Raw genomic sequence first — 24,100 nt, 5'->3', positions numbered from 1 at the left:
ATAATAGTATTTAATAGGATTTCGGATCTGAAAAAAGTTCTTGAGGAATAGTTTAGTCTACCAACTTGCCTGGAACATGCATTTTCCTAGACAGACAAAAGAGGATCGTTCTATTGAATTACGGGGTACTTAGTGTTCTTTTTGTGAATCGGATTGTGGTCTGGAAGTGGAGAAAGGAGAAGAGTTTGTCCTTTGCTTCCTCCTTCCCTTTCTTCCTTCTTTTCCTTTATTTTAAAATAAGGGCTAGAAATTTTCAAGCTATACTTTTTTTTAAGCACCCCTCCGAAGGGGCCGGGTTTTCTTCTTCTGGGGACTGATACTGCCTCTTGCTCTCCGGGATTGGTTGAGAGTAAACTAGAAATACTTTCAGGGGCGGAGAAACCTGGAGTGCCCTGGGAGTGCGAGTGGACTGGGCTGGGAGTGGACTCTAGGCTGCAGAACTGCTAAGAGCGGCCCTCGAAGGAGGAAGCCTTTGCCCCGCCGCCCGCGAGGCAGCAGGGTGGCCACCGCAGAGACACCGGTCCCCGGAGGCCCCGACGGCCACACGCTGAGATGTGGAATCTCCTGCGCGAAACCGACTCGACCTTTGTGGCCTGGCGCCGCCCGCGCTGGCTGTGCGCTGGGGCCCTGGTGCTGGCCGCCTGCCTCTTCGTCCTCGGCTTCCTCTTCGGTACGGGGGCCCTCGCCACGCACAACCCCGAGCCTACCCGGCTGTTTGGCGGTTCGCGGGATTCCCGGGCCAGCTGTTGGTCTCCCGGTCTCCCGGGGGGTGGGGGAAAGTGGGGACGAGCACCCGCGAGTTAGGTGGAAGTTGCTGGACGGGCTACTGTTAAGACAGTCACCCAGGGTAAGGAGTAGAACGGAGAGACTCAAAGTGAACTTGAGAAAGTTCCAACTGCTGGGGCCCTGCGAGCAATCGGTACGTTTTAGTAGGAGCGCCGGATCTCTGGGGGCATTTGCTAGGTCGTCCCAGGAGCTTTGCAAGAAACGACTCTTACCTGTTTGGGGTCTTTATCTAGTGCCTGTGCCTGGACCTGCTTCGTGTATACAGTAGGTAGAACTCAGGGCACTGCTGCGTGGGAGCCCTATTCTCTCATTCTTTCGTCCTTGCGAGTAAATAAAGAGGAACATTTAGGAGCTAACCGGCTGACATTGTCAGTGCTCTGAACAGATCCTTAATAGCAGTTCTTGAGCGTTTTCCCCTGTGTACTGATTTGCAGACTTAACCCAACTCTCCATGATTACCAGGGGGCAGCACAGATTCGCTGAGACTCTTTTAAATTCTAATTTTAACTCTGCAACTTCTCTGTGTCCTTGAGCGAGTTACCGAGCCACAGTTTGTCAACCTTTGTAAGAATACTATCTGTAAGTTAGTGGGAATCATAAACGAAATAGCATCTAAAGCTCCTGGCACAGTACTGGGGTATTGGCACTTTTTAAAAATTCTTTCCTGGTTAGGAGATGCTTCTAACTGGACATTAATGCACAGGACTAGCGTTAAGGTATAGCCTGATAGTTCGGCCGTACTCTGAATTCTGGGTCCCCTTTCTGGGATTTAGGAGACCAGGGCATAGACCAACCATGCTGGCTCAAATTCAGCCTCTTCTTGCTTGTTGTGTAACCTTTGAGCCACACTCTGCTCATAACTAGCATGTGGATATTAGGGTTATTGTGGGGCTTAGATAAGTGTGCTCGTTAAGGGCACACTTCAACTCGAGTTTCAGTTTTCTCAGCTGTACAACGTGGGCAAGGGTAACATGAGGATTAAAGTCTTCTGCATCTTTTAAAAGCATTTTATTCGTCCCAGTATTGCCCTCAGCCCCACCCTTATATTCACTGCTCAGTGGCTATGGGTTCTTTATTAATGTTTGTTAATTTTTTTCCTAGGATTCTCTGCTCCCTCCCTCCCACAGGCCTCCATCCTTTTTATCCAGCTCATTTTTTAGATCTCGATTCAAGCATTTCATCCTCCGAGTGCCCTTATCCTACAGTCTAATCCAAGTCTCTTTATTTTACATACTGGTGGAACTGTATTTCCATTTGCTGCCAACCATTTATTTCAATATGCGTGTATATATGCATGTGTGTAACGTGTATGTGATTAATAACTAGAAAGCTCCATGAAAGCTAGCTGGGTGATTTAGGTAACCATTTTATGCACAGATCATATCATTTATCTAAATAAACTATGTCACGAAGCCAACTACCAGGGCTAATGGCTCTACGCTATCTGGCTACCCATTGCCTCTAGTCTCTGTGTTCACTGTGTGTCTTGCAGAGATGTTGGGTGAATTGGAGTTTCACTGTAGCTCTCTGAAGTTGAACTTTTGAAGCTACTTCAACTGCAAGCACAAAATATTTAAGCTTATTTTGCTTTAGTTTCAGAACCAGAACAAATTACAAGTCTGAATTGCCTTCAACTCTTTGAGATAATTTATGTACTTGAAATATACTCATAATTAATTCATTACAAACATTTACTAAATGCCTATTCTGGGTCAGCAGAGGCGTCGTCACTGAGGATAGAAGCTTTAAAGAGAAAGAAGGTGGATCTCCTCTTTGCCTTCATTTTTCCCATCAGTTGAACCATCTTCAATTTTAGCGCTAATTTCATAAAACATTTCTTAGAATAACAGCAATACTTATTGAAATTGGATTTAAAAATATGTTGCTACTGATTTGTAATTAAGTCTGTCTGCATGATTTTTTTTCCAATGGAAGTAGGCAAGAGCAATGAAACTTTGGAAAATCTCAGTTAATACCAGAGGTCATTGATGTTTTATATATGATAAATACAATAATAAGAAAAAATAGGCCCTGTCTATAAGCTCAAATCCATTCCTATATTTGTTTGTATTTTACAGGATGGTTTACAAAATCCTCCAGTGAAGCTACTAACATTCCACGGCATAATGTGAAGAAAGCATTTTTGGATGAATTGAAAGCAGAGAACATCAAGACGTTCTTGTAGTAAGCATATACTTAAAAGTTTACTATTCTGTTTAGAAGTTTTGATTCAATATTTCATAAACAGAAACTGACTTTTTAAAAAGGTTTTATTACTGAAGATCTTGTATCATGTGTCATCTGGAGAGGATTGTACCTTCAGCTGAACTTTATCATGATAGATTTTTTAAAGCAGGTGTCACTAAACTTTTTCTGTAAAGGTCCAGCTTTTGTATGCCAGCTGATCTGTGTCCCAGCTACTCAGCTCTGCTATTGTAGCACCAAAAAAGTGATAGTAAATACATAATTGAATAAGTGTGACAGTTTCGATAAAACTTCATTTGTAGGCACTGAAATTTAAATTTCATATAAATGATATGTCACAAAATATTATTCCTCTTGATTTTTTTCACCTATTTAAAATGTGATAACCATTTTTAGCTTGTGGGCTGTACAAAGAAAGGAAGTGAGCTGGATTTGGTCAGTGAAACATAGTTTGCTGACTCCTGTTTCAGAGGAAGATAGTATATTTTAGTCAAAAGAATAAATTTTGGACTTCGAAGTCAGACATACGCAAGTTTAAATTCCATCTTCGCCCACTGATATTAAAGTAAGTTTGAGTGAATACTTAACCTTCCTGAGCCATCATTTTCACCTCTATAAAATGGGGATAGTGATATTGTTCTGATGAGCATGAAATTAGAGAGCATATATGTGACCTAGTGTAGAAACCAGCTCCCTATTTCCTGAAATAGCTATCCCTGGTGTAGGGAAAAAGAGGTAAATGAGTAAATTTTAAAAAGTATTTGCAAGGCAACTAAAAATAAAACACTTTTATTGAATAATTGATTGGAATGCTTAGCTTTTTCAAAGTGACATACTTGAAGTCCTGATAACGATTAAAGGACTCCTTAGTGAATACAAGTTATAATTTTATGTAAAAACAGTCAAGTAAGTATATATATGTATAGATGTACCTACACATAGTCATACAAACACATATGTCTATTTAATTACGATAGAATTAAAACTATGAATAAAATTTGCTAGGGCACCTATCAAGTCTTTGGAAGGGCCATTTCAAGTGAGAGACCCAGAAGCTTAAATTTTGTGGAAATCCTTCTGCCTCTTGCACTTCTTTTACTATAATTATGTATAATAGGTATAATAAAAGTGGAAGTCTGGTGAGATATAATCTTCACTCCTAGACAGGGGTGCTGCCTCTGCTTCATTTTTCCTTTTCTAACCTGTGAGATGGAGTGACCAGCAAAGAAATAAAATGAATGCCTTCCTCTAGCTCACTTTCTGGGCCATCAGCTTCTTGCTTAATTCTCCGTGGCTTTGACCAAGCTCCTCTAACTGTTTAGAACTCAAGGATTTGCATCATTAACAAACAAAAGAAAGAGATTAACGGAACCCCCCACTCACCCCTCCAAGGACCACGGAACCTCCAGAAGCCTCCTGGACTCTCCAGAATTCCAATTTGCCATTTGTCCATCAGAGTGCTTTCAGTCTATTTAGACCCATAGGTTAGGGGTCATTAAAGCCTCAGATCCTCTGTCTTGTTCCCCTTTCCAATCCTTTGCTTTACTACTAAAAATGCTCTACTACTTCTAAGTCACCTGACTCTCAGTAGTGGCTGGGGCGGGGCGTTAAGTAGGGGCTGCCTTTTCAGTCTTCCTTGGGGTACAAGGTTGTCCTAGTTTTCCCTTTTGTTTTGTAACATCTAGTTAAATTCTCAGATCTGTTCACTATTTTGCATGTCTTTAGAGGGAATTTCCTTCTCCACCCAGTTCTGAAAGACAAGATTATTTCAGAAGAGTGTCTTAGCTTTCACTGATCTACATTTGAATACCAGTTCCGTCTTTCACTGGCTGTCTTTAGGTCATCTAACTTCTCCAAGCACTGTGCATTTGTAAACCAGATGCAATGTATGAAAACAGGAATACCAATAGCTCCCTTTATTAACTGAGATAACATAATGATCCTTGGAACATATATAAACTTTTCTAGCCAGACAGAGATGTATGAGCCTATTTGTTTTGTTAATACATGTTGTTGGCTATTTTGGATAGTTTGTAAATTATTCTTCTTATTAGAAAATAACTGGATATTCTACTAGAATCAAGACAGTGTGACACACTTCTCAGTTGATTAAAACAAAAAAAAAAACGAACTTCTGTTTCTTAGCTGTTGTCTAATTGAGCCTCAAATCTTTGTGAATTAGTGAGGTAGCAATATTCTCCCCATGTATGGATGAGAAATTGAAGACATGGCCAGGATTACACAACAAGTTAGTGGCAAAACCTGTAATACACTGATTTTGTGGCCAATTGATTTATTTATCCTTGGAAACAAATCTTTTTTCCTACTCATCATTTTCAGGATTAACTTTGCTCCAAATGAGTGGGTTCTAAACCTGATCATAGAACACCATTGCATCTTGGTGGGTAATGACAAAACTTGTACCAGGAATTTCACTCATAATGTTACCTAACCAAACTTGGGTCTGCTAGCCTGCTGTGCAGCAAAGCCAGTCTACTGACACCAGGTTGAGGTGAAGGAGTCCAGCATTTACTGTAGGGCGTCAAATAGGGAGAACAGACAGCTTATGCTCAAAAGACCAGAAATCCCAGGTGGCTTTCAGGGGAGGGTTTTTTTTTCTTTAGCAACATATATAATTCCTTCTCTCCTTTATTTTTTATTTATTATTATTATTATTTTTTGTGGTACGTGGGACTCCCACCATTGTGGCCTCTCCCATTGCGGAGCACAGGCTCCGGACGCGCAGGCTCAGCGGCCATGGCTCAAGGGCCCAGCTGCTCCGCGGCATGTGGGATCCTCCCGGACGGGGGCACAAACCCGTGTCCGCTGTATCGGCAGGCGGACTCTCAACCACTGTGCCCTCAGAGAAGCCCCCACTTTGCTTTTGTAAAGTATAACACCTCAAAATATTTTTTTAATGTAAATCAGCCTTACTTGGTTGTTGATTTAAGATAAAGTCTGACTAAAAATTTCTAACCACTTTCAATTTTTTTTCAACAGCAATTTTACACGGATACCACATTTAGCTGGAACAGAACAAAACTTTCAGCTTGCAAAGCAAATTCAATCTCAGTGGAAAGAATTTGGCCTGGATTCTGTTGAGTTAGCCCATTATGATGTCCTGTTGTCCTATCCAAATAAGACTCATCCCAACTACATCTCAATAATTGATGAAGATGGAAATGAGGTAAAAAGAAAGAAAGAAAAAATAAGCCCCCCGGTCTACTATTTTGAAATACCTTATGTGAAAGAATGCCCTTTACCATCTCCAAATACTGGTAGAAATCAATATTGACACTTGTGAATGATGCCTTTTATAATCTTATTACTGGTGCCAACTCTTTCTTATGATGTTTGAATTTATGTGATGTTGGAAAGATTCTGAAAAATTGATGTTTGATGACATTTGCTATTTTCTGTGTTTTAGTATTGTACACTAATATAAAATATGATATATCAGTAAACTTCTAAGCAACTAAATTGATACATTTTTGAAAGATTTGGACTATAAAAGATGATGCATAGATTTGAAGATGCTAGAAAATTCAGAGAAGTGCTGTTTGAGCTAGCAGGTTTTTATTTGTACTTAATGATTAAATCTCATATGATCATGTGTTCAGCTCTGCGCCCAGAACTTGGGTGTGGGCATTTGGAAGGAGGAGAATTTGGACAGAAATACTATAGAATTATATCTACACTAAAAAATTTACAATCTTCTTTGCTAGTTAGGGCACTTGGGAAAGAAGATAATACAAGTAATTGAGGTATTTCTTATCACGATATATATTCAATATGAAAGCTCATAAAATATAACTCAACATTCATCCCTATTTGCCTTACAGCTACCATATTTAAAGTAGCCCCTTTTACTCTGGATAGCTTCTTTCAGTCCTTTGGTTAGCTGGGCCTTCTAAATTGCATATAGCTTCAGATATGTTCAGTTTGATCAGTCAACTAAAAATGTCATGTGATTTAAGTATATATAAATTTTTAATCACCTCCCCTTATTGACTAATGAATCAGCCTCTTCTTAATAATTAATATGTTGTTTTAAAGTCAGTGATGTAATCCCATGCTAAATTTCCTAATATGAGTTGAAAGTTTCCATATTCACTATTTTCAATTATGGTAGTTAATACTGTTTAACTTTAAAAAATATTATCAAACTATTTCAAAATTTTAAAAATATTTTTAAGGTAGGTATGGGGAATACTGATATACTTCCTATGGTCCCATAACCTTTATTAAATAAGCAGGGTCATATCTATATAATTAAATATTAAGGGGTCTTTAAATGTATATTTAGGTAGATTATTTAATGATGTAATAAAATATTGGTAATGTTAAAAAATACACATACTTAAACCAAATTTGATCTATTAAATTTGTCAATTGTGTGCAATGAGGAAAATAGCAAACTTTCAATTCTCTTCTTTTTTCCTTGCTCTTCACTTCCAATTTTGACTGTACCTTTGCTTTTATTTCATTTCATTGTTTCTTTTTGCTATTATAAGCACTTATGAAATTTCTAAAGCCTGTCACTTAATATAAACCTAACTTGTAGAAGTTTCATTTTGGAGATTTTCCTGAATGGTGTTAGCTGCCAAAAGCTTATTAACTTGTTTGGAAGTTATATCATTAAATCATTTTTATTTTTACCCAAGTTTTACCTGCACAAAAAGAATCACACAGTTCTCCTAAGGGCCCCTCTATATCCCCCTTCCCTGAGGCAATCACTGTTCAGCACTGAGTGGTTCTTTTGGTATTTACTTCTGTTTCTTTAAATGACATGCTTGTATTGCTTGTGTTTCAAATTCAGGCACTATCTTTTGACCTTGTGACAGTTCAGCTCTATTCTCACCCCAACTACAAATGCTCTTTTACTGTGTCCCCATCTCCCAGTTTAATTATTGTGACTATTCATAGCCAAGCTATGTGGTAAACTGCAAACTTTTACTTTCCTGCACGACATAGAGGAGTTCCCCTTCCCACAGGCAACAAATATGATTAGCATTTTATAGATTCTGCAAGAAATATTTTTAATACTATATGCATTATTTCATCTTTGTTTACATAAGGATAACATGCCATATGGATTGAAGTATATATATTGCCTTTTTTATGTCACAAAAAAGTAAATAGAAATTTGTAAACCAAAATTGTTTTAGTTATACTCAGAATACATAATTTGAGGCTATATTAGTGAATTTTGGATAGTGAGCAGTGCTCACTGGTGTATTGTCTACCTTTGATAAAGTCACCCAAAAGACTCTTTTCCATTACCTTAAGAAACTTTTCCTAGTTGTTAGAATAACTCATAAACTTGATGTAAAATCCACCTGCTCAGTGGTGTTGTAAAATTGAAGATTACCATAAAGGCAAATCAAGTGAGACGAGCTTGAGTACTTCCTTGGCTGAAAGACTTGCTGATGGGATGACTTTGTCTCTAGATGGATTTTCATTGCACTTTAGTATAGTTTTTCTTATAATCTTTCCCAGTGATTCAGCTGCATTTGTACCCTATGTGGACCACAGAAAAATTATGGGAAAGATGGAAGATATGGGAATTTTTGAAGAGTAGTAGTTGATTTGGTGTCATTTTAGGTTCTATCAGCATCAGAAGTAGGTAACTGGTGCTCTAGTCAGTACAATATAATGTCAGCTCAGAGTCACTCCCCATCTCCCACAACCCTTTGCATTACTGCACAGACCAGGACTTATAGTTTAACATTAAAAATGAGTGGTGATAGCAGGTGTCCTTGACTTGAACGTTTTTAATGTTTCACCTTAATTTTGATATTTATATCAGGTTACGTTAATTCACTTCCTTTCCAAGTTTACTAAGACTTTTTGTCATGGATTTATGTTGAATTTTATCAACACTTTTTTTCTTTTTTATGGATATCTTTTGAGATGAGCGTATAATTTTTCTTTTTCACAATGATAATTATATTAAATGATATTCTAATATTAGACTAATCTTACATTTTTGAAATTTGTAATATTAGTCAGTAGTAGAGTTTTCAACTCATATATCTATATATATTCAGTTTATATTCATAGCATGTTTGGCCTGTATTTCTGCAATTTGCTTATTGGGGTATAATTTCTAGATTAGACTTGCCTTATAAAATGAGCTGAGTTTTTAATCTCTGAAATACGTTGTGTTATACTTAATCTTTTACTTTCAAACTCAAAGTAAAAGCAGTTGGTTTTGATACTTTGTTTTGTGGGAGATTTTAAAGTACTGATTCAATATTTTTTATTGTTATAGGACTATTTAGGTTTTAAAAAATGCATCCTTATGTCAGTTTTAATAAATTTTTTAAAATGCATTTTTCCATTTCATCTAAAATTTCAATTATTGGCACAGTTCTTCCTAGTATTTTCTTATTACCTTTTTGAATCTGTTCGACATCTATAGATATGATTTTTTTTCAACCCTTAATATTATTTATTTGTGCTTACCTTATATTTTTTTCTTATTGACATTGACAGAGATATGTCAATTTTACCTGTATTTTCAAAGAATAAACCTTCAGCTTTGGCAATCATTTCTTGTATATATGTTTTATGTTTCATTAATTCTGTTCTTACTTAATATAATTTCCTCTTTTACCTTCCTGGTGTCTATTTTGCTGTTCTTTGTAACATTTTCAGTTGAATACTTAATTTATTGATGTTCAACCTTTCTTCTTTTCTAATATGAGTATTTAAAACCATAAATTTCCTTCTAAGAGCCACTTCAACTAGATCTCACAAGTTTGGAGAAGTGTTTTAGTTATCATTAATATCTTAATATTTTCTAAGTTCTATGTTTTCATCTTTGAACCTTGGAGCTATTTAGGGGTATTTTTAAAATTCCAAATTTAAAAGTTATTCCACTCTCGGTTTCATCTGATTTTCTAACTTAACTACATTGTGATCAGATAATGTGGTTTGTATGACACTAGTCATTTGGCAATTGTTGAGGCTTCCTTTATAGCCTATTATGTGGTCAATTTTTATAAATGTTCTGTGTTTATTTGAAAAAAATGTATTCAGCTGTTGAGTTTAATGATCTTATATTTGTTCATTAGTTCAAGTTTGTTAATTGTTTGGCTAAAATCGCCTTTATCCTTGATGTAGTCTTATTTTGTCTGCAATCTTTCTTAATTGCTGGGAAAGGAATGTTAGATTATCTAACTATAGTGGTGGATTATTTTTATTTCCCTTTGGAATTCTGTCAGTTTCTTCTTCCTGTAGCTTGGAGCTCTCTTTTAGAGGTAGTGGTTTGGAACCTAAAAAAAAAATTGATACCTACTTAACAATGACAGTGATACACTTGAAAGATTATATTATATTTGGTTCAAAGTGAATTTAACATTAATTTGCTCCCAAGGAATTATCTTAGCATTTTTATAAGTGACTAAGAATATTGTACGCTGTTATTTTTATTTGGGAATTAAAGTTTTCCTTCTAAATCAAAAGCTAGTGCTTATACATCCTCTAAGGGTCTCTAAGTTTATTCATCTCATGAAATCCTCATAGCCTCTAGCACAGTGCTGGCTCTTTGATCTGTATCTTTAAAATACCAAAGGCTTCATTAACCATCTACTGACAGAAAGAGATAGTACACATTTCCTTGTTTGGTCATAGTAATGAAACTTTACCTGATTTGCCTCTGATTATTATATTTTGTTTCTCTAGATTTTCAACACATCATTATTTGAACCACCTCCTCCAGGATATGAAAATGTTTCAGATGTTGTTCCACCTTTCAGTGCCTTTTCTCCACAAGGAATGCCAGAGGTAAAAATGCATGCAATAAAATAAAAATAACAAAGAGAACTTCCTTATACATACAGGCAATAATTAAAGAGGTATTAAGGAGGTTTTTGATGTAATCCAAATTCACCTTTTTTTATATTTAAGAAATAGAATTTCTTAGTAATAAAAAGGAATACATACTATTTTGTGTTCATAGTGTTTTTTAAGATAAAATTTGCTACACTGAGATGGAGAAATCCAAAATGTACATTTATGGACTTTTGACAAATGCATACACCTGTGTAATGCAAACCCCATCAACATATAGAATACTACTATCACTTCAGAAAGTACTTTTGAGCCCCTTCTCAATCAACTCCACACACTCTCAAGGCAGTCATTCTTCTGATTTTTTTTTGCCACCTTTGATTAGTTTTGCCTATACTAGAAATTCATATAGATAGAATTGATAGCATGTAATCATTTGTGTCTATTTTCTTTCACTAAGCATAGGGTCTGTGAAATTCACATGTTTTGCATTTATCAGTAGATTGTTCCTTTTTATTGCCAAGTAATTTCCATTGTATGAAAATACTACATATCTTACTACCACTGTATAAGTTGGATTAATTTTCAAAGAACTTGAATGAGAATTTGAAATTGTTGCCATTTTCAAGTGAAGAGTATGAATGTCCATTTTAGAAAATGTTACGTGGTTTACTCAATAAAGCAGTGTGGGGGCTTCCCTGATGGCACAGTGGTTGAGAGTCCGCCTGCTGATGCAGGGGACATGGGTTCGTGCCCCGGTCCGGGAAGATCCCACATGCCGCAGAGCGGCTGGGCCCGTGAGCCATGGCCACTGAGCCTGCGCGTCCGGAGCCTGTGCTCTGCAACGGGAGAGGCCACAACAGTGAGAGGCCCATGTACCAAAAAAAAAAAAAAAAAAAGCAGTGTGTATAACTATCATCTGAGATTTTACAGTAAATCCCCAGATTCTAGCATAGTAGTTTGTTTTTTTATAAGAAAGTTAAATTTGAAACAGTTGAATATAATTTATTAATGTCTTTTAAAATGTTATATCTCCTACCGTAATATTTAACATTAAGTAGATTCAGTTTTGGACATATTGAGTTTGAGGTGCCTAGGATATATTCCAAGAAGTTGCTAATAGACAATTGGGCATATTGAAATATCACTCAATAGGGAGATAAGGGCTTGACTATCATCAGAAACATCCTAAGTAAAAAATTTACATTTAGAATTGAATTGACATTTAAAGTTCTATCTTCACCAATTAGTTAAAATTTATTGCAAGAATATAAGGATGATTTAATATTTGGCAATGCCATGTTTTTTAATAAGTAAAGTTAAAAAACACTATTTTTATTGTTTTCTAATGTTTTGAATATTTGATTAACTTATAATTTAAAAACTCTCACAAACTTAGAATAGAATATTTTCTATTGGTTGTATGAAATTTACTTCAAATGAGTAGTTAACATCATAGTTAAGGGAACAGTATTAGAAAAATTCTCCCTAAATATTTGCACATAAATAGAATGCTTATAATCACTATAATTATTTCATAATTGACATGACATAGAAATAAGTTATATAAAAATTGGGAATGAAGATATAGTATATTTTAAAACTCAGGTGTCTTGAGGTCACCTAGACTTATTCCTCAAGGAATAATAATAATGGGTCCATGTAAGATCCCTAATTTAATTTCTTTCCTTTCATCTCTCATCCCTATTTTCAATCTCATTCCTCTTCTCCACTCCACTACACCCTGCCACTGACTCTAATGTATTTATACTTTTAGAAATGTATGTATTCTTACAAAAACATGGCCTTAATTTTGTGATTGGTGTATTTTAAATGTACGCAAATAATATTATACCTTAGGTCTTACTTGGTCTCTTACTGTTTTTCAATCAACTTTTTTTTTAATCTATTGCTTTATGTCAGAGTAGTTTGTTACTTTTCACAGTTGCATGTTATCCCATGTTATCATGCACACCACATGTAACTTATCCATTCTCTTAGTGGCAAACACGTGGTTTGCCTCTAAATTTAAATTACCACAAACAGTGTTGGAGTGAATATGCTCATGTATGGGCTCTCTGTGTAAACTAAACCAGGTATGGGATTGCTGGTTTGTAGGGAATACTTCATTTCACACTGTCAAGAGTGTAGCAGTTTACTGCTCCCTCCAATACTGTATGAGTGTTCCTTTCTCCTCACATTTTCATCAATGGCTGAAGTTATGTAACTTTCTAAATTTTGCTCATCTAATTGTTTTGTTGTTGTTTTAATTTATTTTGATTCACATTTTTTTATTACAAATAAGATTGTACATCTCCAGATATATTTATTAGCTATGCTGTGTTTTTGCTCTGTGAAATGATTAATTATAGTCTTCTTTTCCTGTTGAGTTTCTGGCCTTTTTCTTATTAACTTCAGAGGTTTCTTAAATATTTTAGTTATTCATCTCCTATTGGTTTAGATATTGCAAACAGCTTCTCCTAAGTTTTCACCTATATTTGTTCATGTTATTTATGTTGCTTTTTACTGAAAAGGATTCTTTAATTGTGATATTTTCCAGTGTTCTCTTTATGTTTTCACACTTTGGGTCTTTATTAATTTCCTCATTCATTATTTTTTTAAACATCTTTATTGAAGTATAATTGCTTTACAAGGTTGTGTTAGTTTCTGCTGTATAATAAAGTGAATCAGCTATATGTATACATATATCCCCATATCCCCTCCCTCTTGCACCTAACATAGGCAGAACACTCTATGACATAAATCACAGCAAGATCCTTTTTCACACATATCCTAGAGAAATGGATATAAAGACAAAAATAAACAAATGAGACCTAATGAAACTTAAAAGCTTTTGCACAGCAAAGGAAATTATAAACAATCATATAAAACACAGATTCTGATTCCCATCACCTGAGTTTCAGTAGGTCTTGGGTGAAGCCTGAGAGTTTGTTTCCAGCAAGTTGCTAGATATTGTTGATTCTGCTGGTTCAAGATCCATGGTTTGAGAACCACTGGTCTCACGTCCCAATTCTGTCTCTATTAACAAGAGCAGGAAGATGGAAGCTTAAAAGAAATGGAAAATTGTAGGCTAACAGTGCAAGATTGTATTTATTCCCAGTTATAGAACAATGGTACAGTGTAAATTTTACAAGAAGGTCATTGTCTGAAAATAAATATTTTTTTCTAACTAGCAGTGACAACTTGCATTTGTGAAGTGCCGAGAGGGCCTATCTGTCCACACTTGTTTTCATTTTCAAAGTTTACTGTCATTTGCAAACTAATATCTTCTCCAATCCCTTCTCCATCATAATTTGCTTTGTGAGGAGTGCAGATTTATTAAAAGATAGCCACAATTTACAGACATTTACAGAAGTCTTCTCAAAGTTGGTGATATTAAATATGAATAAATTTCAAGTAGAACATTTACACTAAAACAAAATTCACTGAAACCAAATTGGTTAATGGCTTTGTATTCACAGTAGTATAAGAGTGAGCTCCAGAGAAGACTAACAGTTATAAATCAGACATACAGTGCTATCATCAATAGTGCATTAATATTGCATTGGTCTTAGGAGGAAAAGTAATAGCTAAAACTAATCCTTTTACTGAAGCAAAGATTCAGATGTCACCTTCTCAATAGACTTTCTCTCTTTTTCGAAAATTGCACCCAACTGAGTACAGTACAAATTCCCTGTTTGCCTACTGTATTTAAACTTTTTTTTTGAATTTTTCTACAGAACTCATCACCTTTTAATATAATACACAATTTACTTAGTTATTAATTTTATTGTTTATTATCTTATCTCTCTGCTTTCCACATGAATGTAAGTTTCTTCAAGGACAGGGATTTGCTGTATCCCTAATTCCTAGAATGATATGTCCTCAACAGGTTTGTGGAATGAATCCTTAAATCAGCTTGGAAACAACCTTATGTCAATATGTTATAAATTTGTTGTGCACATGTTATGAGATGTAGTTAAAGAGGAAAATAATAACCAAAATAAAATGATAGGATATCAGAAATCGTGTAGGACAGGGACTTCAAACTCTAGGGTATGTGAAGACTTTCCAAAGGCAGGCATAGGATCGTTTTAAATAAATCAGTTGCATCATCAATTTCTCAGTGGACTCTTCCATGGTATTGAGACCTAGCCCGTGGTGAGGTCCCAGTAGTACTCTGTCTCCACCTCCCTATTTACAGTTATTTTTATCTTATTTTATGAATGAGAGACATCACTCATTCATCCTAAAACAAGATGAAGAATATCTCTGAGTAGTAAAAACAAGCTCTGGGGCTCCAAACAAAGAGACAATAGTGAAAGATTCTAATAGCTGGGTAACAAAGATTTGGCAAGTCAAATGGTTTATAGTTGAACAAAATTAAAGATGAGCCTAATTGAGTTTCCAGCTGGTATCATTAGAATTAACTTGGATAAAAGATCAGTGTGAGATTTAGGAGTTGTAACTTGGAAAGAGTTTAAATAATATAAGGAAATTCCATTTTTTATCATCCCCATCCTGAGGTTTCTCAGAACTTGTCTAAAAACAAGAAATGTAAATAAAACTGAGAGTGAGTCCTGACTCATTCTGGAAATAATTTATTCATCCGTAGACCCATGACCTAATGTTTTAACATCCCATAGCACTAAAAGTTGTATTTCAAGTAAAATTTTATGCTTAGGTATGTATTATTTATAAAAGTTTGTAATGATGTTGTTAGGCTCAATTGATACTACTAATAATTATAATAGTAAATTACTCTTGAAGAATTTTCTTAACATGTACAGCTTGTCATAGGAAATAAATATTTTTAAGCACTACACACACACACACACACACACACACACACACACACACATTCTTAATCAAGGCAAGTTTGGCAGTGATTAATAAAAGACTTGCAAATATACCCAGATTCTAGGTAACAGAAACTGAAATGGAATTTAGCATGCTAGATGGTTATTAAGGAATGTTCTCTTGGGATCAATATCTGTAGCAGGGAGGAGAAGGAAGCTGGAATAGGCAGAGGGAGAAGCTGCACCTCAGTGCTAGCTCAAGGACAGCCTCAGCTGACCCAATGGGCAGCTCTGGAGTCAGAATAGCCTTTCAAGATTGGCCTGGGCTGGACAAAGATGTCCAGGTATTCATATTCCCACATCGATCAGTCATTGAACATGTGCATCCTAAGAAGGGACATGATCTTGAACAAGGTGGCTGTCTGTAGCTGATTGTAAGCAAGGGGCTGACTCCTGAAGGCTGCCTGCAGAGAGCCTGCCCTGCAGCAGGAGCAAGAACATCTTCAGTGAAGGGGAATCGACACCAACGCACTGGTGTCCAGCACAAACACATTTTACTTTAGAGTAAAATGCTTTAGGGAAACGGGCAAATACAACTTCAAGGAGAAAAAGCGATGATAAAATTCTGACTGAAGAGTGTGGTTTTAAAGTGGATGATATTGAATAAAAAATCATTATAATATTTAAATTCCTTTGGATATAAATAAAAAGTGAGGCAAGACTACTTCTGAAAATGTTAATATTTATAATGTGCTGGAAATTGCATTGTTCACCACAACTTAAAGACATGCCAAAAAATTTCAGATGTCAACTTAAAAATAAAGGTGGGGGGCTTCCCCGGTGACGCAGTGGTTGAGAGTCCGCCTGCCAATGCAGGGGACACGGGTTCGTGCCCTGGTTCGGGAAGATCCCACATGCCGCGGAGCGGCTGGGCCCGTGAGCCGTGGCCGCTGAGCCTGAGCATCCGGAGCCTGTGCTGCACAATGGGAGAGGCCACAGCAGTGAGAGGCCCACATACCACAAAAAAAACATAAAAAAATAAAAAAAATAAAAAAATTAAAAAAATAAAGGGGGGAGAGGACCTTCAAGATGGTGGAGGAGTAAGATGTGGAGATCACCTTTCTCCCCACAAATATATCAAAAATACATCTACATATGGAACAACTCCTACAGAACACCTACTGAATGCTTGCAGAAGACCTGACTTCCCAAAAAGCAAGAAATTCCCCATGTACCTGGGTAGGGCAAAAGAAAAAAGAAAAAAACAGAGACAAAAGAATAGGCATGGGACCTGCACCACTGGGAGGGAGCTGTGAAGGAGGAAAAGTTTCCACACACTAGGAAGCCCCTTCACTGGTGGAGACGGGGGTGGGCAGGGGGCGGGAAGCTTCGGAGCCATGGAGGAGAGCACAGCAACAGAGCTGCAGAGGGCAAAGTGGAGAGATTCCCGAACAGAGGATCGGTGCCGACCAGCACTCACCAGGCCGAGAGGCCTGTCTGCTCACGTGCCAGGGCAGGTGGGGCTGGGAGCTGAGGCTCGGGCTTCGGAGGTCAGACCCCAGGGAGAGGACTGGGGTTGGCTACTTGAACACAGCCTGAAAGGGGCTAATGCGCCACAGCTAGCTGGGAGGGAGTCCGGGAAAAAGTTTGGAACTGCCAAAGAGTCAAAAGACCTCAGGGTGTGCGAGGAGAGGGGATTCACAGCACCGCCTAAATGAGTTCCAGAGACGGGCGCAAGCCTCGGACACCAGAGACAGGCATGAAATGCTAAGGCTGCTACTGCAGCCACCAAGAATACTGTGTGTCAAAAACAGAAATACAGATCAATGGAACAGGATAGAAAACCCAGAGATAAACCCACACACATATGGACAACTTATCTTTGATAAAGGAGGCAAGAATATACAGTGGAGAAAAGACAGCCTCTTCAATAAGTGGTGCTGGGAAAACTGGACAGCTACATTTAAAAGAATGAAATTAGAACACTCCCTAACACCATACACAAAAATAAACTCAAAATGGATTAAAGACCTAAATGTAAGGCCAGACACTATCAAACTCTTAGATGTTGAGGAAAACATAGGCAGAAAACTATGACATAAATCACAGCAAGATTCTTTTTGACCCACCTCCTAGAGAAATGGAAATAAAAACAAAAATAAACAAATGGGACCTATGAAACTTAAAAGCTTTTGCACAGCAAAGGAAACCATAAACAAGACCAAAAGACAACCCTCAGAATGGGAAAAATATTTGCAAACGAAGCAACTGACAAAGGATTAATCTCCAAAATTTACAAGCAGCTCATGCAACTTAATAACAAAAAAACAAAAACCCAATCCAAAAATGGGCAGAAGACCTAAGTAGACATTTCTCCAAAGAAGGTATACAGATTGCCAACAAACACATGAAAGAATGCTCAACATCATTAATCATTAGAGAAATGCAAATCAAAACTACAATGAGATATCATCTCACACTGGTCAGAATGGCCATCATCAAAAAATCTAGAAACAATAAATGCTGGAGAGGGTGTGGAGAAAAGGGAACCCTCTTGCACTGTTGGTGGGAATGCAAATTGATACAGCCACTATGAAGAACAGTATGGACATTCCTTAAAAAACTAAAAATAGACCTACCATATGACCCAGCAATCCAACTACTGGGCATATACCCTGAGAAAACCATAATTCAAAAATAGTCATGTACCAAAATGTTCATTGCAGCTCTATTTACAATATCCAGGACATGGAAGAAACCTAAGTGTCCATCAACAGTTGAATGGATAAAGAAGATGTGGCACATATATACAATGGAATATTACTCAGCCATAATAAGAAACGAAACAGTTATTTGTAGTGAGGTAGATGGACCTAGAGTCTGTCATACAGAGTGAAGTAAGTCAGAAAGAGAAAAACAAATACCGTATGCTAACACATATATATGGAATCTAACAAAGAAAATAAAAAGGTCATGAAGAACCTAGGGGTAAGATGGGAATAAAGACACAGACCTACTAGAGGATGGACTTGAGGGTATGGGGAGGGAGAAGGGTAAGCTGTGACAAAATGAGAGAGTGGCATGGACATATATACACTACCAAGAGTAAAAAAGATAGCTAGTGGGAAACAGCCACAGCATAGGGAGATCAGCTTGGTAGTTTGTGACCACCTATAGGGATGGGATAGGGAGGGTGGGAGGGATGGAGATGCAAGAGGGAAGAGATATGGGAACATATGTATATGTATAACTGATTCACTTTGTTATCAAGCTGAAACTAATACACCATTGTAAAGCAATTATACTCCAATAAAGATGTTAAAAAAAAAAAAAGAATCCTGTGTGCGAGGTCACTATCCACACCTCCCCTCCCAGGAGCCAGTGCAGCCCGTCACTGCCAGGGGCTTGTGACCCAGGGACAACTTCCCCGCGAGAGCACACGATGCCCTCAAGCTGTTGCAATGTCATGCTGGCCTCTGCCATTGCAGGCTCGCCTCACGTTCTGTACCCCTCTGGCCTGAGTGAGCCAGAGCCCCCATATCAGCCGCTACTTTAACCCCCTCCTGTCTGGGTGAAGAACAGACACCAGAGGGCGACCTACATGCAGATGCGGGGTCAAAACCAAAGCTGAATCCCAGGAGCTATGTGAACAAAGAAGAGAAGGGGAAATCTCTCTGTGCAGCCTCGGGAGCAGTGGATTAAATCTCCACAATCAATTTGATGTGCCCTGCATCTGTGGAATAACTCAATAGACAATGAATCATCCCAAAACTGAGGCAGTGGACTTTGGGAGCAACTGTAGACTTGGGGTTTGCTTTCTGCATCTAATTTGTTTCTAGTTTTAAGTTTATCATAGTTTAGTATTTAGACTTATTATCATAGGTAGCTTTGTTTATTGATTTGGTTGCTCTTTTCCTTTTTTAAATATATATATATATATATATATATATATATATATATATAGTTTGTTTCTTTGTTTTCCTTTTTCTTTTTGTGAGTTTGTATCTGTATGCTTCTTTCTGTGATATTGTCTGTATAGGTTTGCTTTTACCATTTGTCCTAGTGTTCTGTCTGTCCATTTTTTTTCCTTTAGTATAGTTTTTAGCACTTGTTATCATTGATGGATGTGTTTATTGGTTTGGTTGCTCTTTTTTTTAATTACTTTTTAATTTTAATAATTAATTTTAATTTTTTTATTTTAATAACTTTATTTTATTATTTTCTTTTCTTTTTTTCTTTCCTCCCTTTTCTTCTGAGCTGTGTGGCTGACAGTGTCTTGGTGCTCTGTCTAGGTGTTAGGCCTGAGCCTCTTGAGGTGGGAGAGCTGAATTCAGGACATTGGCCCACCAGAGACCTCCCAGCCCCTTGTAATACTAATTGGCGAGAACTCTCCCAGAGATCTCCATCTCAACACTAGGACCCAGCTCCACTCAACGACCAGCAAGCTCCATTGCTGGACACCCCATGCCAAACAACTAGCAAGACAGGAACACAACCCCATCCATTAACAGAGAGGCTGCCTAAAATCATACTAAGTTCACAGACACCCCAAAACACACCACCAGATGCGGTCCTGCCCACCAGAAAGACAAGATCCAGCTTCACCCACCAGAACACAGGCCGTAATTTCCTCCATCAGGAAGCCTACACAACCCACTGAACCAACATTACCCACTGGAGGCAGACACCCAAAACAATGGGAACTATGAACCTACAGCCTGAGAAAAGGAGACCTTAAACACAGTAAGTTAAGCAAAATGAGAAAACAGAAAAATACACAGCAGATGAAGGAGCAAGGTTAAAACCCACCAGGCCAAAAAATGAAGAGGAAATAGACAGTCTACCTGAAAAAGAATTCAGAGTAATGATAGTAAAGATGATCCAAAACCATGGATATAGAATGGAGAAGATACAAGAAATGTTTAACAAGGACCTAAAAGAACTAAAGAACAAACAAACAATGATGAACAATACAATAAATGAAATTAAAAATTCTCCAGAGGAAACAATAGCAGAATAAATGAGGCTGAAGAATGGAAAAGTGACCTGGAAGATAAAATAGTGAAAGAAACTACCACAGAGCAGAAAAAAAGATAAAAGGAATAAAAAGAATTAAGGACAGTCTCAGAGACCTCTGGGACAGCATTAAACGCATGAACATTCAAATTATAGGGGTCCTAGAAGAAGAAGAGAAAAAGAAAGGGACTGCAAAAATATTGGAAGAGATTATAGTTGAAAACTTCCCTAATACGGGAAAGGAAATAGTCAATCAAGACCAGGAAGTGCAGAGAGCCCCATACAGTATAAATCCAAGGAGAAACATGCCAGGACACATATTAATCATACTATCAAAAATTAAATACAAAGAAAAAATATTAAAAGCACCAAGAGAAAAGCAACAAATATCATACAAGGGAATCCCCATAAGGTTAACAGCTGATTTTTCAGCAGAAATTCTGAAAGCCAGAAGGGACTGGCAGAACATATTGAAAGTGATGAAAGGGAGAAACGTACAACCAAGATTACTCTACCCAGCAATGATCTCATTCAGATTTGACAGAGAAATTAAAACCTTTACAGACAACAAAAACTAAGAGAATTCAGCAACACCAAACCAGCTTTACAGCAGATGCTAAAGGAACTTCTCTAGGCAGAAATACAAGAGAAGGAAAAGACCTACAGTAATAAACACAAAACAATTAAGAAAATGATAATACAAACATACATATTGATAATTACCTTAAATGTAAATGGACTAAATGCTCGAACCAAAACACATAGACTGGCTGAATGGATACAAAAACCAGACCCATATGTATGCTGTCTACAAGAGACCCACTTCAGACCTAGGCACACACACAGACTGAAAGTGAGGGGTTGGAAAAAGATATTCCATGCAAAAGGAAATCAAAAGAAAGCTGGAGTTGCAATTCTCATATCAGAAAAAATAGACTTTAAAATAAAGACTGTTACAAGAGACAAAGAAGGACACTACATAATGACCAAGGGATCAATCCAAAAAGATATTACAATTGTAAATATTTATGCACTGAACATAGGAGCAGTTCAATACATAAGGCAAATGCTAACAGCCATAAAAGGGGAAATCAACAGTAACACAGTAATAGTAAGGGACTTTAACACCCCACATTCACCAATGGACAGATCATCCAAAATGAAAATAAATAAGGAAACACAAACTTTAAATGACACATTAAACAAGATGGACTTAATTGATATTTATAGGACATTCCATCCAAAAACAATGAAATACACTTTTTTCTCAAGTGCTCATGGAACATTCTCCAGGATAGATCACATCTTGGGTCACAAATCAAGCCTCAGTAAATTTAAGAAAATTGAAATCATATCAAGCATCTTTTCTGACCACAACGCTATGGTATTAGAAATAAAGTACAGGGAAAGAAATGTAAAAAACACAAACACTCGGAGGATAAACAATATGTTGCTAAATAACCAAGACATCACTGAAGAAATCAAAGAGGAAATCAAAAAACACCTAGAGGCAAATGACAATGAAAACACAATGATCCAAAATCTATGGGATGCAGCAAAAGCAGTTCTAAGAGGGAAGTTTATAGCAATACAATGCTACTTCAAGAAACAAGAAACATCTCAAATAAACAACCTAAACTTACACCTAAAGAAATTAGAGAAAGAAGAACAAAAAAACCCCAGAGTTATCAGAAGGAAAGAAATCATAAAGATCAGATCAGAAATAAGTGAAAAAGAAATGAAGGAAACAATAGCAAAGAGCAATAAAACTAAAAGCTGGTTCTTCGAGAAGATAAACAAAATTGATGAACCATTAGCCAGACTCATCAGAAAAAAAAGGGAAAAGGGTCAAATCAATAGAATTAGAAATGAAAAGGAGAAGTAAGAACTGACACTGCAGAAATACAAAGGATCATGGGAGATTACTACAAGCAACTCTGCCAATATAATGGACAACCTGGAAGAAATAGACAAATTGTTAGAAAAGCACAACCTTCTGAGACTGAACTAGGAAGAAATACAAAATATCAACAGACCAATCACAAGCACTGAAATTGAAACTGATTAAAAATCTTCCAACAAACAAAAGCCCAGGACCAGATGGCTTCACAGGCGAAGTCTATCATTTAGAGAAGAGCTAACACCTATCCTTCTCAAACTCTTACATAATATAGCAGAGGGAGGAACACTCCCAAACTCATTCTATGAGGCCACAGCCACCTGATACAAAAACCAAAGATGTCACAAAAAAAGAAAAGTACAGGCCAATATCACTGATGAACATAGATGCAAACCTCCTCAACAAAATACTAGCAAACAGAATCCAACAGCACATTTAAAGGATCATACACCATGATCAAGTGGGGTTTATCCCAGGAGTGCAAGAATTCTTCAATGTATGCAAATCAATCAATGTGATAAACCATATTAACAAATTGAAGGAGACAAACCATATGATCATCTTGATAGATGCAGAAAAATCTTTGGAAAAAATTCAACACCCATTTATGATAAAAACCCTCCAGAAAGTGGGCACAGAGAGAACTTATCTTAACATAATAAAGGCCATATATGACAAATCCACAGCCAACATTGTTCTCAATGTTGGTGGAAAACTGAAACCATTTCCACTAAGATCAGGAACAAGACAAGGTTGCCCTCTCTCACCACTATTATTCAACATAGTTTTGGAAGTTTTAGCCACAGCAACCATAGAAGAAAAAGAAATAAAACGAATCCAAATCAGAAAAGCAAAAGTAAAACTGTCACTGATTGCACATGACATGATACTATACATAGAGACTCCTAAAGATGCTACCAGATAACCAATAGAGCTAATCAATGAATTTGGTAAAGTAGCAGGATACAAAATTAATGCACAAAAATTTCTTGCACTCCTATACACTAATGATGAAAAATTTGAAAGAGAAATTAAGGAAACACTCCCATTTACCATTGCAATAAAAGCATAAAATACCTAGGAATCAATCTACCTAAGGAGACAAAAGACCTGTATGCAGAAAACTATAAGACACAGATGAAAGAAGTTACAAATGACACAAACAGATGGAGAGGTATACCATGTTCTTGGATTGGAACAATCAACATTGTGAATGAAAATGACTCTACTACCCAAAGCAATCTACAGATTCAATGCAATGCCTATCAAACTACCAATGGCATTTTTCATGGAACTAGAACACAAGATTTCACAATTTGTATGGAAACACAAAAGACCCCGAATAGCCAAAGCAATCTTGAGAAAGAAAAAGAGAGCTGGAGGAATCAGGCTCCCTGACTTCAGACTATACTACAAAGCTACAGTAATCAAGAGAGTATGGTACTGGCACAAAAACAGAAATATAGATCAATGGAGCAGGATAGAAAGCCCAGAGATAAACCCATGTATCTATGGTTACCTTATCTTTGATAAAGGAGGCAAGAATATACAATGGAGAAAAGACAGCCTCTTCAATAAGTGGTGCTGGGAAAACTGG

The 24,100-nt window shown here is 36.9% G+C and overlaps 1 protein-coding gene across 1 annotated transcript in view; it reads left to right on the top strand.

Moving 5' to 3' along the window:
• The first annotated feature begins 463 nt into the window (after positions 1-463).
• The window catches only part of LOC307181104 (glutamate carboxypeptidase 2), a 63,931-nt gene continuing 40,294 nt past the window's right edge, over positions 464-24,100 (top strand). The window contains exons 1-4 of the mRNA XM_079946592.1: positions 464-670; positions 2,865-2,970; positions 5,992-6,178; positions 10,681-10,782. Of these exons, the coding sequence (XP_079802718.1) occupies positions 553-670; positions 2,865-2,970; positions 5,992-6,178; positions 10,681-10,782 (513 nt within the window). The 5' untranslated portion in view covers positions 464-552. The remainder of the gene's footprint in view (positions 671-2,864; positions 2,971-5,991; positions 6,179-10,680; positions 10,783-24,100) is intronic.

This window comes from Stenella coeruleoalba, assembly GCF_951394435.1.
Source record: "Stenella coeruleoalba genome assembly, contig: scaffold_330, whole genome shotgun sequence".
Taxonomy (NCBI): domain Eukaryota; kingdom Metazoa; phylum Chordata; class Mammalia; order Artiodactyla; family Delphinidae; genus Stenella; species Stenella coeruleoalba.
This window is presented reverse-complemented; position numbering and strand designations above follow the sequence as displayed.